The sequence below is a fragment of the Mus caroli genome, unplaced genomic scaffold, assembly GCF_978045245.1.
Source record: "Mus caroli unplaced genomic scaffold, Mus_caroli_1 scaffold_3, whole genome shotgun sequence".
NCBI lineage: Eukaryota > Metazoa > Chordata > Mammalia > Rodentia > Muridae > Mus > Mus caroli.
The window spans coordinates 63,019,255-63,033,726 of record NW_028227258.1 but is presented as its reverse complement, the minus strand read 5'-3'; the positions used below and the strand labels follow the sequence as shown (position 1 = coordinate 63,033,726).

General features: G+C 46.1%; 1 protein-coding gene across 2 annotated transcripts in view; it reads left to right on the top strand.

Annotated features, from left to right (window-relative positions):
• Nucleotides 1-14,472, top strand: part of Notch2 (notch receptor 2) — a 170,484-nt gene that overhangs the window by 64,505 nt on the left and 91,507 nt on the right. For both annotated transcript variants that reach the window (XM_029475637.2, XM_021157432.3), the window contains exon 2: nucleotides 3,876-3,957. In XM_029475637.2, coding sequence (XP_029331497.1) covers nucleotides 3,876-3,957 — 82 coding nt within the window. The remainder of the gene's footprint in view (nucleotides 1-3,875; nucleotides 3,958-14,472) is intronic.

The window sequence follows — 14,472 nt, the reverse complement described above, 5'->3', positions numbered from 1 at the left end:
TCCTTCATGGTGGGTTGGTCTCTGTGTATTGCTGGTTGAGCACCATGCTTGTGTCTGGAGTGGTCCTTTGCTCAAGTGTAGTATACTGGCTGTACATTTAGTGAATCATTTCTTTTTTATTGCCCCTTTAGGAGGATAGCAGTAAGCTCTGCGTGGCTTGTGTGTTTTATTAGAGGGCTGGTGATGGCATCTGGGAGGAATTAATCCCATTTATTGATATCACACTCTATATTAAATTGTGTCATTTTACTTTGAAGTTGACATGCTTAAACAGGGCAGTTCTTTCCCCTCCCACTTGAAGGAGCAGCTGTGACCTGACCAGGCCTTTGGTGACTTATCCCATCCTAGCCTCCATGGCCTTTCTCTTGTGACTATTGTTTAATCGCGATCTCAATCCCCAAATGTATGTTAGTTTTCTGTGCCTGGGTTCCCGCTCTGCTCAAGTGGGCTTTTCTTTATCTCTACCTGAGAACTTTATGAATTGTTTGTACCTCGTTGCTTGTTGTTTTTTTTTTTTTTTTTTTCTAGAACATACCACTGTCTAAAGAGGCTTTATTTACATTTTGTTTGTTGTTCTCTGTTTTCCCCTAAAAGAAGCAGAGTTTGTGAGAGTTTGCTGACTACAGTGTCTCTGACATCAGGGCCCTTCATCTGCATGCTTTGTAGATGTGCTGTGTTCTGAATGGGTTTCAGCTGAGTGTGGTGGCACCCACCTTTGATGCCTGCACTCAGGAGGCCGAGCTAGATGGAGCTCTGTGAATTTTGAAGCTAGCCTGCTCTACATAGTGAGTTCCAGGATAGCCAGAGCTACAGTGAGACCCTGTCCCAAAACTCCGAAAAAAGAAAAATTCTAGAAGCTTTCTTCTTCGTTTTGTGTCACACTGCCAAGTGACTGGGCAATGAGACACAAGTCCACTGTCTTGTGTTTGCTTTTCCTTTTATTGTGGGGTGTATGTCCAGAAATACAGACCGTGGTATGAAAGATTGATCGTCCTCTGCTACGGTGTGCAGCTTGAGAGGAAAAGTTGGGCTGGTGTCTCAGACTCCATGTGCTCTTGGATTTGATTGGGGCTGGAGAGCCCGTCCAGGTACTGATTTAACAGGGGCCTCTGATGCATATTGAAGTTTGAAAACTGTGACTGGGGAAATGTTAAAGGTTCAAGGTAGTAGAATCGCAGAAACCAGCCAAGTGGCATTAATTATTAGCCTGGGGTGCCCACCTTTTTTTTTTTTTTTTTTGGTCACTGACTTGGATTGGCTCTAAAGCGAGGCTGTAAAGTTATTTGCTAGATTGCTGGGCACATATTGACTCTAGGTTGTGTGTATTCTATGAATCTGCCACTGCGATGATTTGCCAGGACACCTAAGAGGAAGGAACAGGCTGTGATTTTCTTTTTTCCTCTCCCTGCCCACAGCTGAGTCATGGGTGGCTGGGGTCCTTCTGCTCTCCTGGATAAATTTCTCTTTGTATTCTGCCTATTTTTATGTACTTGTTACAACTTGGTATATTTCGTGGCGCACACCTTTAATCCCAGCACTCGGGAGGCAGAGGCAAGCGTTCGAGGCCAGCCTGGTCTACAAAGTGAGTTCCAGGACAGCCAGGGCTCTATACAGAGAAACCCTGCCTCGAAAAACCAAACCAAACTAAACCAACCCCCCCCAAAACAAAACAAAACAAAACAAAAAAACCAAAAACCAAAAAAAAAAAAAAAACCCAAAAAACCTTTGTATATTTCTTAACACATTATCCCTGTGTGTGGTGTAATGTTTATGCATTTGTGTGTGGTACGTGCACTGAGTGTGGAGGTGAGTGACCTTGTGTGCACACGCCAGGTTCAGAGGGGAGCTGCTGCCTCCCTCTGCTTCTCTTTCCCTGGCTGTCTTGAGACAGGGTGTTAATCTGAGCTGAAGCTCAGATTTGGGGATTAGCCTGGCCATGCAGTAAGCTCTTGGGCTCTGCCTCCATCCCCCTCTTCAGGTTGAGATCCCAGGCATGCACAGCCATGCCTGGCTCTTTGCGTGGGTGCGTGGGTGGGGGTTGGGGGTGGGGTTGATCTCATCTCTTCACTCTTGCACAGCTAGCGCTCTCTAGCTGAGCCTCTGCAGCCTCTTTTATGGAGTGCCACTCCCTGCTGGATTACAGGGGTTCTGGATTACAGGACTCTGCGGGTGGTCAACGTAGATTAGTTCACAGGTAGGGAATGGAGCCCAGTGAGGCTGTCTTGCCTGATACAGGAGGCAGGACTCGGGCTCATGATGGCTTTTGCTTGTTGGAATTCTTGTAGGGGACTGAGCTGGAACGCTCTGTGCCGGTGGAGCAGTCCTTTCCTGAGCTGTTTTCCTTTTTTAAATAAGAGGAAGAGGAAAAGGCAACCAGAGGAGAGCTAATAAAAGTGTCTCAAGAGGATGAAAACATGAGTTTGAGTGCTGCAGTATGGAGGAAATAACCCGACATTACTGTTTTAATTATGGTAGTTGCATCGGAGCTTATCAGTGTGGGAAGAGGGAGCGCTTACGCCTTACAGGGAAGTGGGCCGTGGATGAGAAGATGTCCCATTTCCAGAGTCTGCCTGTTGAGTGCACAGCCCAGTGAGTGCTTCTGTGATGCCAACAGCTGTCGCAGAGATAGGCCGGGCTTAGTGAGAGGCCTGGCTCTCAGGCTCAGTGCTGCCACCAGATAGGATCTGATACCTCATGAGGAAGCCACTTAACCTCTCTGGCCCTCACTTTCCAGCACGTGGTCATAATAACACCCGCTCAACCATGGTAGCAGGAAGTAGCCTGTCTCTGTGCTTAAGAAAAGTCTCTGGGCCTGGTCATCCCAAGCCAGTATTGTATCTGGCTCTGGCTCACTGGTGTGATGATCTCACAGGCTGCCTGCCTATGCTGCTTCTTCAGCTATGACATAGGGTGTGATGAAATGAACCATTTCAGGGTTTTTGTCAAGGCTGAATTAGTTCCCGTATGTACAGTGCCTGATAAATAAACACTTCTAATAGGGTTTTGAATGTCTTGAATGTTAGACTAGGTTCTATCTTGCCTTCCTAGTAGTCCTTAGGAGTCTTGATGTATCTTTGGTGATGAAAATTCCACTTCTAAAAGCTGAACATTTGGATGCTGAAAGCACCTGGGTAGACATCTTCCTCTCCTGGCTGAAATCAGTGCAAGTTTTGGGGTATGGCCATTTCCCTACCCACGCTGAGTCTGCTGCTTTGGAGAGCCTTTCCTGCTAAAGTCTTTTCCTTGTCTCTCAAGGGGCGTCTGTGTGTCCGTAAATATGAAGTTAGTTTCTACTTTGTTTACTTCGTCCCTTCTCCCACCGTCTCCAGTGACCACCTTCTCCTTGCTTTTTTTTTTTTTTTTTTGTGAAATGAGACGTTATTGTAGTCCCTTCTCCACAGATGTGGTTTCTCCTTTTTTCTGGGTCCTGTTAGTGAATGTTGATGCTTTTGGCTGCTTGCTAAAGTGGCCCATTTTATTAAATCGTAACCTGAAGCCAAGCAGCTCCTCCTATGGTCAACCACTGTCCACTCAGATCAGTGGTAGACCCTTGTGTGCTTTTCTGAAGTGTCTAAATCCTAAAAGGATCACAGCCTATTATGGTTGGTACAGCTTTAACAATCTCATTGTCACTAGGACATGTGTCTGCCAGACATATGGAGGCACAGAGAACTAAGGACATACAAGACCATGAGAGGAGACTGTGAGGTGAACTGTGTTCCTGTGACGTGGGAGCCAAACACTGACTAGTCAGTGAAGTCTCGAGGGACGTGCTGTGATGGGGGAAAGAAAAGCTTTCTCTTTGGATCCCACTTTGCTGTCAAAGGGCCGTGACTGGTGCCTGATTTCTGATTCCACTTTGTCTTTTATTTCAGCTTTGCAGTGTCGAGGCGGTCAAGAGCCCTGTGTAAATGAAGGGACCTGTGTTACCTACCACAACGGCACAGGCTTCTGCCGGTAAGTTCTTCTGTAATCATCTCTCTGACAGTAGGCCCTGGGCAAGGTGTGTTTGGGCTTTTTAAAATTTCAATACTTCTGTGAAGTGTTGCTGGCTCTTAGATCTTCTGATGTAGTTTTTGTAGGTGGTGAGGATGGAAGGGCGGGCTGGTTGTTAGCGAAATGGTTGAGGAAAGTAAGTCACTATCCTGCCATTATCTTTATCATTGTGAAAGGGTTTTAGTGAGTGGCTAGTAATATATATTGAGTATTTCTTTTATTTTTCAGTGTAAGAGATAGCCTTAGAATCTTTTCTCCCTCCAATACCAGATATGATCATGTTTTTAAGTCATACCAAGTAGATATACTCTAAATGAATGTCAAGTAGTCATTGGAAAACTTTAATCCCCCTGTTTAAAAAGTCCAGTTCTGAAGGCGAGACTGTGGAGCAAGATGTATATGAGCTTGTAGGATGGAGGAGGGGCCGGTCTATGGGTGGACCACACGGGTAGGAGGGGATCGGACCTGGAAACTTTCAGTACCTCTTGATTCAAGAACACTTCCCTTCTGTTTTTCCAACTGTCTAATCTAGCCTACTTTTTTTGTTTGAGACAAGCTGTGAGATAATTTCATACACAGCTTTTTCCCCACTTCTTTTATGTATTGTTTTCTTATTTTAAAGACAGGGTCCCACTATCTAGCCTTGGCTGCTTAGAACTCCCTTTGTAGACAGGGTTGGCCTTGAACTCACAGAGATATGCCTGCTTCTGCTCAGAGTCCTTGGATTAAAGGTTTGCACCACCAAACCAAGCTACCTTTCTTACTGATGGCATATGTTTTTTACCTCAGATGTTTTAGTGCTAAGGTAGCTCCATTCTCTTTACATCAGGGAAGTAAGATGTGTATAGGAAATTGCCGGTCCTTTTTCTTTTGTCCTTGTGACCCCCTTGATTCTGACCTTAGGCTCTGCATTCTTTAATGTCCTAGGAGTTTCAGAAAGATGGTCAGAAACAGTTTTCTTCAACAAAGTGAAAATATTTTAAACTGTGATGACAGTCAAATTTAACATTGGTTTGTTTGGATTGGAATTAAGATAGCATCGGAAATGGAAGATTATATAACTGATTGTGGCTACTCACTTGAGTCTTAGCCAGGAAAACTACCCGACATGGTGCACTCTCCTCCACATGGAAGATACTAAGGGAAGGAGTTCAGTACCTCAACTGGACGCCACAGTTTGTCTCTCGCAGCATCTGCTGTGTGGTTGCTTACTCTGTTCTAACTGGCACGATGTGTTTACCCTCTGAGCCTCTTCTTAGTACCCGACTGTGGGCATTTTTGCATAGCTAATAGCTAGCATGGTGCCTGCTATGTAGGGACTGTAGAGCAAAGTGTCTTGTGCCTTCTTCAACAGCAGCAGGTCTCAGCCTTCCTAATACTGCCACCCTCTAATATAGTTCCTCATGTGTGGTGACCCCCCTCCCACCATAAAATAATTTCATAGCTGCAATTTTGCTACTGTTATGAATCATAATATAAATATCTGTGTTTTCCAATGGCCTTAGGTGACCCCTATGAAAGGGTCATTCAACCCCAAAGGGGTCACAACGCACAGGTTGAGAACTGCTGTTCTAGGACACTGCCGACAGACACCTATTTACCTCAAGTGAGACACTGAAAATGGAACCAAGAATTGATGCCACTTAAGTCTAGCTAGTCCACTGGGGTTCCGTATTGGAGCACAGGCCACTTAAAGGCCAGCTGCCACACTGAAAAGCTCACCAACCGTGTGACAAAATCTAGAGAGCCTTAACTCACACAACTTGCAGGAGGTGAGCCTGCTTTCCCCACCAGCTGATGGTTATTTTTGTAACCCTGGAGCAGGGCTTTGCAAATCCTCTGGGTCCCAAGCTTCTTATGCCTTGTGAGTTTCATTAGCTGCATCTTACCAGCCCCTCCTACCTTTGCAGAATAAATGTTTCAATTGGGAGGAAACAGCCACACAGGATCCTTGAGTAAAAAGGTCCACACACACAGATTTCAGCACATGTAGTCATTTCCATGTCTCTTATCTGTTTATCTTAACAAGATTGATTTTCCCCTGGGAATTTTACTTGCTTTGTGTGGCATTGGCCTGGCGGAGAGGCAAGCTGGTTGGGTGTAATTGGACTTACTGAGCTATGCAGGGGGAGTTTCACATACATGCTGGTCTGCGTATGGTCTGATGTGAGAGGGGAGGCATCAGGGGGAACAGAGGCTGAGCACTGGAGAGGACACAGAAGGTCACTTTTTAAAAAAAGATTTATTTATTATTTATTTTATATGTAAGTACACTGTAGCTGTCTTCAGACACACCGGGAGAGGGAGTCAGATGTCATTAAGGATGGTTGTAAGCCACCATGTGGTTGCTGAGATTTGAACTCAGAACCTTCGGAAGAGCAGTCAGTGCTCTTAATCGCTGAGCCATCTCTCCAGCCCAGAAGTTCACTTTTAGGGAGAGGCAGTTGCTAGCCTCAGACTTGAAGCATGGCCAGGGAGGCGTGGTTGTACCTGGCTTCAGGAAGAAGCCCCGTATAGTGACGTGCATGCTAGAAGTGGTGTCAGCCTGGGACACTCTGTGGTGAGTACCGTTTGTCCCAGTACTTGACAGGAGGCATATTAAGGGTGATCTTTGTGGGTTCAAGATCAGCCTGATTTACATAGTGAGTTTCAGGCCAGCCAGGGTCACACAGCAAAGAAAGTAGGTTTGGAAAAGGAGGCCTAAGGGCGAAAGTTGGCAGAGCCATCCTTTTGGGAGACCAGCAAGAAGCCTGGGCAGAGTGCTCTCCTCTCCCAAGTGTCCACCGTGTCCTCAGGAGAGGTCGCGGGCGTGACTGACCATGGGAGAGTGGCAGTGCAGCCTAGGCTGAGCACATTGCTCTCTGGCTCCTCAGCATCATCTTAAGTAACAATGGCGTGTACTCACGGCACTTGTCAGCATCCTTCACCGCCCCCCACCCGAGGGATAAGGTATGCCAGTTTGTTCAGTAAATATTTTCACAACATAGTACGTAAGTATTCCAACACTTAGAGGATTATGAAAATTACATCAGATGCGCAGGGCATGTGATTGTCTTTTTATTTTTTTCCCTGAGGTTGCTTAGTGGATTAAGGAAACAGAGTTGAAGCCAAGTTCCTTCTGTAGGGGGTAGGGTGGGAATTGGGAGAAAACTGTTTTAGAGTGGAAGCTATCCCAGAACCTGCTAAGGTGGCATTATCCTGCTGATTCAGCCAAAACCTAATGATTGTTTATAGAAATTATAGAAATCCTCAATAAGATCACATTGACAGATGCGGATAAGTACTTTCAAAGATAGGTTTTGTGCACAGCTCAACTGTGTGGCTTTTTTCTCCCCCTCCCCCCTGCTCCCCCCCTTCGCACTGTGATGAGCCCAAGGACCCTGTCAGACTGTGATGCCAGGCAAGGGGAACCTGTGCAATCTTGCATAAAACTCAATTACTGCTGCTAAATAGTCGCTGTCAGCTCTTAATAAAGTCCTCTCACTACTTAAAGTTAAGACATTTTATTCTCTCCCTGTCCTACTGGGAGGTGTAAATATATAATTAAGTTTGGATGTAATTAATCACTTTCGAGTTGTTTGTTCCAAGCTTTCAAGTATAAACCACGCAAATCCCATTTTGATTAAAAATCACGGGCACTGCATGTGTGCTAGCCTGTCGGGTGTAGGTGAGGTCATGAGTTACCAGTCAGGACGTTTACTCTAAGGATGTATTTATCCTTTGTTATATACGGTCTGAGGTACCAGTGGTTACATTTCTGCCCGCTGCTCCTTGTCTTCACTTAGGGCTCACGTTTGCTTTTCTTCACTCTTTGAAATGACTGACTGGACACTGGATGATGCATTCGGAGTGTTTATCCCAATAGAGCTTCGTGGGAGTGGGTCTGTTCCATCCCTGGCGGATCACTTTGATCCCACTGAGGCTATGTTACATGGATTTGCTTCTGTTTCACCCTTACTGCTGGGAGATGGCCCACATGGCCAGATGTGACCCTTCAGAGGACTGCTGTGGAGCGTGAGGGGTTGACCAAGCCTGGGATGTTCTTATCAGGCCCTCTATTCTGGCAGACTTGAGTTCTAAGGAGGAACTAACTGCCTGTCCAGTCTTTACAGCCATCCAACTCTTTCTCTTGGGTCCTGTATTCTCCTCTTCTGCCCGTCAGAAGCCATTGAAGGGGAAGTATTTTCAGAGTTGTGTTCAGGCTTGGAGCTCCTCCTCCCGGGTCTTTTCTAAGGTTTTGCCTTTCAAATTCTGTTTACCTCTTTGGTTCCTGGTGCCCCCACCCTGCCCTGTCTCTGTTAGCGAGATGTCCACGGCCACTTGCTGTCTCTGTTAGAGAGATGTCCTTGGCCACTTGCTTTTTTCTGTAGCGCTGCAGGATATTCATGTAGAGCAGCTTGCAGAGGGAAAGCAGCTAACTGTGGGATTCTCACAGTTTGCGTCTGTGCGCTCTCAAGTCCTGTGTCCCTTGTAGTTTTCTCTAGTGCCTTTAATAGTGCATTCTGACTTGATAATTGTTATGAACAAGAGAGTTGTTCTGATGTGATTGTTGCTGTTCGTAAGGGTGCAGATTGAGATCGTGAAGGGTCCTTCACCCTTGCCTGCCAGGTTGAGGTGCCTAGCACAGTACTGGGAAAGGGAGGAAAGGACACATGCGAAGCCACACAATTTCAGAGTCCCTGAGGATGGGGGCTTACTCCTGGGAAACTCTAGTTTGTATCTAAAAATTACATTTTTAAGTGCATGATGATGGATGCAAAATGTTATAAAATACAAGCTGTGTCACATTTTATCCAAACCTTGTTGCTAGCTGCAGTAAACATTAGCAACTAAGTATTTTCTTTGCCAGGATTAGGAGTGATGTTGGTGGTCCAGGCATCTGAAATCCATCCAAGAAAACTGGGCGGGTTGCCTTCATTGTCTTCCTAACACGTTAGGTATCACAGCAGAGAGCAGAGGAGCCAGACTCCCCCAGAACTCAGCTCTGGATGGAGGCCCTAGCCTAGTGCTTGTGCCGCGGTGGTGGTCTCAGAAGGGTGTGTGCCACTGTGGCCAGCTCAGCCTTCGTTCCTTTCGTCACCTTCTCCTGAGTGCATGCATTGCTGTGAAGGGTTGCTGAGGATCAGAGCCATGGAGTGGACTGTCCACTGCCAATTGCTTGCTTGCTTCCCTGCCAAGCTGGTCCTGCCAGCCTGGTTCCTTCATGTTGGGTGCCCTAGTTACCAGAACATCATGTTTGCATAGGTTCTCTGGAAGGTGATAGCAGAGTTAGCCATACCTCTGTAGGTATGGCTTCAATTTTTTTTCTCCACCCTCTTTTTTAGAGTCTTGCAGATATTAAGTGAAGAGTGGTATCTTTAGCTTATTTAAAGCCGTTCACAGGGTAAGGTTTCTTCTCTTCTTAGCGTGGTGCCTAAGAATGATTAACTCCGAGAGTTACATATTGTGCAGGCAGCGATGGCTCCGTGGTTAAAAGCACCTGCTGCTCTTGCAGAGGATCCAGGTTTGGTTTCAAGCACCCACATGGTGGCTCACAACCATCTGTATGTAACTCCAGTTCTAGGGCACCTGAAGTCATCTTGGGCCTCGAGGCCACCAGGCTTGCAGGTGGTACACAGATACATAGATGCAAAACACCCCTACACATAACGTAAAAAATAAACACATCTTGAAAAACCTAAGAGTGACTTATTGCAGTTTGTGTGTACCACAGGCAGCGCCACATGCACCGCTCAAGTCTGTGGTAGCAGTTGCAATTAATTGATATTGTTATTTCATTCTTCTTTGGAAAGTCACCCAGCCTTTACCAGTCCACTGGATGACTTACAACAGTCCCGAGAAGCCCTGCAGGGCTCTTGTGAGGTGTGGCGAGAAATAAAGTTAGGCAGGAAACAACGGAATCTCGTATGGTCTGTTCAGAGTGAGCTGGGGCTATGGTGAGTGGGGAGAGCCACAGCCTCAGGTGTGGAAGTCAGGGCACTGCCTGAAAACTCACTCATCAGTCGGAGATATCTTGGTTCAAAAATATCAAAGTTAATGCAAAAAATGGTGAAAAATCTTAACATTCTAAATAAGGAGATTAGCAATACCCATTACTGCCTTAGCCCCAGGCTCCAGTGTGGCTCAGCCTGGTGCTTGTGAGTGGATTAAGTCTTGGAAGAGTCCTGTCTGGTAACATGCAGAGAACATAGATTTCTATGCCAGATAGACTGAGTCTGAGTCTACTTCCTGCTAGCAATCAGATCTTTGGCAGTGTAACGGTTCAGTGCTAGCTGATTGTTCTGGACCAACTCTGACATCAGTTCAGCTGTTTATATGAAATGCATGCTAAATTCTTGTTTTATCAGTCAGTATATGGATGCTCAGAGATTTTGGATAATTTACCCAAAATCTTAAAACTTTCTTTTTTAACTGATTCAAGAGGAACTCTTGAAAAATGTGCTGTCTTTGTCTCAGTTTACCTATCAATAAAATGGAACCAAATTGTATATTAAACTGAAAGCTCAAACAAGACTGCCCCCAAAAGAAACTGTGACACTTGAAAACATATAACTACTAGACTATGATTAAATCTCTGCTTTTATTAACTAAAGTTTATGTATTTATTTACTTATTTTTATGTGTGGGCATGCATGTGCCGTGGCATGCATGCTGAGGTGAGAGCCAGTTCTCTCTCATCATGTGGGTCCCAGGCCCTCAGCGCAGGCTGTTAGGCTTGGCCGCAAGCACCTTTATCTGATATGCCTATTTTCTGGCCTTTTAGTGCTTGCTTTGAAAGCAGAAATAGTGGTTTTAGGTAGGCCGCAGCATCTCACTTAACCATTTACTACTGGCTTCTAGCTAGCCTAGGTTACATGGGTGAGCCTCTACTAGTGCCTATTGCCATTATGTAGATGAAATATAAAGAGAAAGGCAGTGGAATGGGGGGTGGAAAATATTGTTTGTGACTGAGCTTTTCAGTAGAGAAAACAAATGAACAAAACCTTGAACCTCCCCATTTCCTGACTGGGGACTGGCAGGTCCAGAACCATTTTACACAGCCATGAATGACACTGAGATGGACGAAGCCCCGTGGCATGGCTGCTTGGATGTTGCTGCCAACACAGAACTACTTGTTAAACATGGCACTTGGTGTTTGCACATGAATTACCTATGTACGGTTGGTGTTTCCATCAAGGCTGTACCTTGTCTAACTGCCATTCCAAAGCGAGTTTTATTCACACGGTCCTTTCAGAGTCCTTTAAGCTGTCTGTCTGTCTGTCTGTCTGTCTGTCTGAAGAGTCTTCCATTACAGCCTTGACCACCAGTTTCTTACCAGCGCATGGTAAGAGAGTCCCCGTGCGCTATCTAAGTCCCCTTTATGCTTTTGGCTGAACCAGTCAGTAACCATTGTTTGATAGGGAAGTAGAGTGCCATCCGTAGGCTCTGCCTGAATCCTGCTGCCCGTCTTGGGTAGCTGCCAATAAATTAAATCAATTAATTTTGGCTCACAAAGCTGGCATTAATAGATTGGAATTTAGCTCAGCTTCTTTGAACACGGCCTCCAGGTTAACCATAATCCTGGGTGAAGTTGCTCATTGTTCAATCGTAGCTTGTCAGCGCCATCACTTCATGTAGGAACCCCCCTGACTCCCCACTGCTCTTCCCTGGGGAGAAGAATGAGAAATATTTCCCTTCTAGAGAAGCTTAATTAAATTCTTCATTTTAGTTTTGCCTATATTTGCCCTTAGTCACAACTGAATGGAAATAGAATTATTCAGAGATTTGCAAGCTTATTTTGTTAAAATAGCATAAATATGTGGGCATGATGGACCCTTTCCTCAGTGCTCAGGGGTTGGAATTCCCAGGAAAGGAGTGTCTCGTCTCCCCCTTGTTGCATGCACACAGATGCAGGAATGAGCGAGCGTGCGTGCGTGTGCACATGTATTAGGAGACTGTGTTGTTTCCAGGTTTTTGTTTAATTTGAGTTCTATTTTATATCTCATGAAATGCAAGGCAAATTAATATTTCTCTTCAATTTCACTATACTTTCTAGTTCATATCTACTGTTAGTGACCTCCCTGAAGACGCAGGCAGCCATCTGGGTCTAAGGTCCTCGGATAGGAACATCCGGCTTCCCCTTCTGATGCCGCAGCTTCTGTTTAATATCTCCTTTCAGAAATAGTCCACATGGCCTTTATGAGAAGGGCTTTAGGAAAGAGGAGCGAAGGCAAGGGCAGTGGTGATAGCTGGCATTGCTCAATGACTACCGAATCACACCCTTCTGCCCGCTTCCCCTCCTGTAGGAAGAGAAAGTTCATGAGAACATTGCCTGCCTTGGAGTCTAAGTGGCACCGGAAGCCTTTAATTCCACACTCCTGTTCCAGAGAGGTGCTTCCTCTGCTTGACTGTTCGTACTTCTCAGTATCTCTGTCACACAAGGCAGCTACAGACTGTTTTATTCAAATATGAACAGCCCATGTCCCCCTTAGCAAGGACTCGGAGGACTGCAGCCACACATGCCAGACAGAGGCTTCTCAGGCCTTTCAGGCCTTTCTGTGCTGGGTCGTGTGAATATGTCTCCAAATATGTCTCCATCTTGGTTGCTTTTTCTGTCTAAATTCTAGTTCATGTAATGTTTCACTGAACCAGTGTGTGGACCAGTCGGGTTTCAAGCGACAGTTAAGTGGTTTGGACAAACATCCCTTGAGCACATGTTAGCAATGAGCGTGTGGAGGTGGAGTGGCCAGCGTGAGAGGCTGGGGAAAGGGCCCAGGCACAGGAAGAGAGGGCAGCTGGCAGCAATTACCTTCCTTCCCTGGACTTTCTGACTCTTTGTGTTGCTAGACAGAGTAGCCAGGTAGCTTGTGGCTGCATTAGGCAGGAAACTCAGAGTTCAAGAACCTCAGAAGCCAAGAAAAGGTTTGGGTAGAGGGAGTGAAACAAGAGCAGAGACAGCGCCTGGGCTCTATGCGCAGGCTCCCTCTGTTAGCCGAGAGGCCAGGTATCTCACAGTCATGTCTTCTGCCCAGCATCTCACTGGCCAGGTTCAATTCATGTTAGGAATTTGGAGTGAGTGGGTATCTGTTAGCCAAGTCTTGGGTTACCCCAAATTAGCTCATGTCCTTTACTGCTTGTTTCCTCTAATTATACAGTACATATCCAAACCCCCAATTATCCAGAATAGACCAGGCTGCCTGCTCCGCGTGGAAAACATTTGACAGTGGTTATGATTTTCTTGCCTAGACCTTGGCAGTGCCTTCGTCCCTCAACCTCCTGGCCCTTTAAGATTGTGAAACCCTGGTGCTTGTGTAAGTCAGGCACATCTCCTTGAGGAATTTCTTCACTGGGCAGCTTGCCCCTTTGAAACCTTAGTCATTCTGAGCAGTACCCAAAGAACCTTCTTGACTCTTAATTTTTCTGCCACGGCCCTATTTGTATATAATATTTGTGGTGTCTGACTCTTGGTCTCTTATTGCCGAAACTCATGCTTGTGAATGTCTAGGTCACTCCTTAAAACCGGACAGCCCTTGATTACTAATGGAAGGTGACTCATTTCCTTCCAGGCAAAGACTGGCACTGACTGTCAGAGTCCTAAGTTGTATCTACACACAGCTCAGTGATGAGCCTCACATAGCCCTTCTAAGTTGTTATTGGTGGTGGTTTGTTTTGGAGACAAGATCTCTCTCCTTAACCTTCTTTCTCCTTAACCTTGCCTGGAACTTACTGTGTAGAGTAAGCAGGCTTTGAACTCAAAGAGATCCACCTGTCTCTGCCTCTGCTGGGATTAAAGGCTTGTACCACCACACCTGGCTCCTCGGGTTTTATGGGAGGCAATGACAACATCACTGTGACCTGGGGAGCGAGCAGGAGAGGCCTTCGTGCTGAGTTGAAGGGATGCCTGGAAATGAGTTCTGGAGACAGATTTACCTAAGGGTTTTATGGGAGGCAATGACAACATCACTGTGACCTGGGGAGCGAGCAGGAGAGGCCTTCGTGCTGAGTTGAAGGGATGCCTGAAAATGAGTTCTGGAGACAGATTTACCTAAGGGTTTTATGGGAGGCAATGACAACATCACTGTGACCTGGGGAGCGAGCAGGAGAGGCCTTCGTGCTGAGTTGAAGGGATGCCTGAAAATGAGTTCTGGAGACAGATTTACCTAAGGGTTGATTCCCTGTGAGGGATTCTTCCCAGAGCACTGTCTCTCACACACATGTCAGCCATTAAAATGTCTCCTGTAACTTACCTGTAAGGCTTGAGGTGTCTGCTGCCGTGTCATTCTGTGCTGAAGAAAGCAGGCTGCCATGCTGGCATGGGGGTTTGGGGATGATGCTAAGGCCTGGAAGGGGACAGAGGTCCCTGGTCTCTGGATTTCCTCCTGGTGCCCTGATGGTTTGTTCTGTTTTGCTCGGTCTTGGCCTCCTTGTTTCCTGTGAGGGCTTAGCTCAAGGTGACACCTTAGCAACAGTTCATCTACATAAGCATCCACAGGCCCT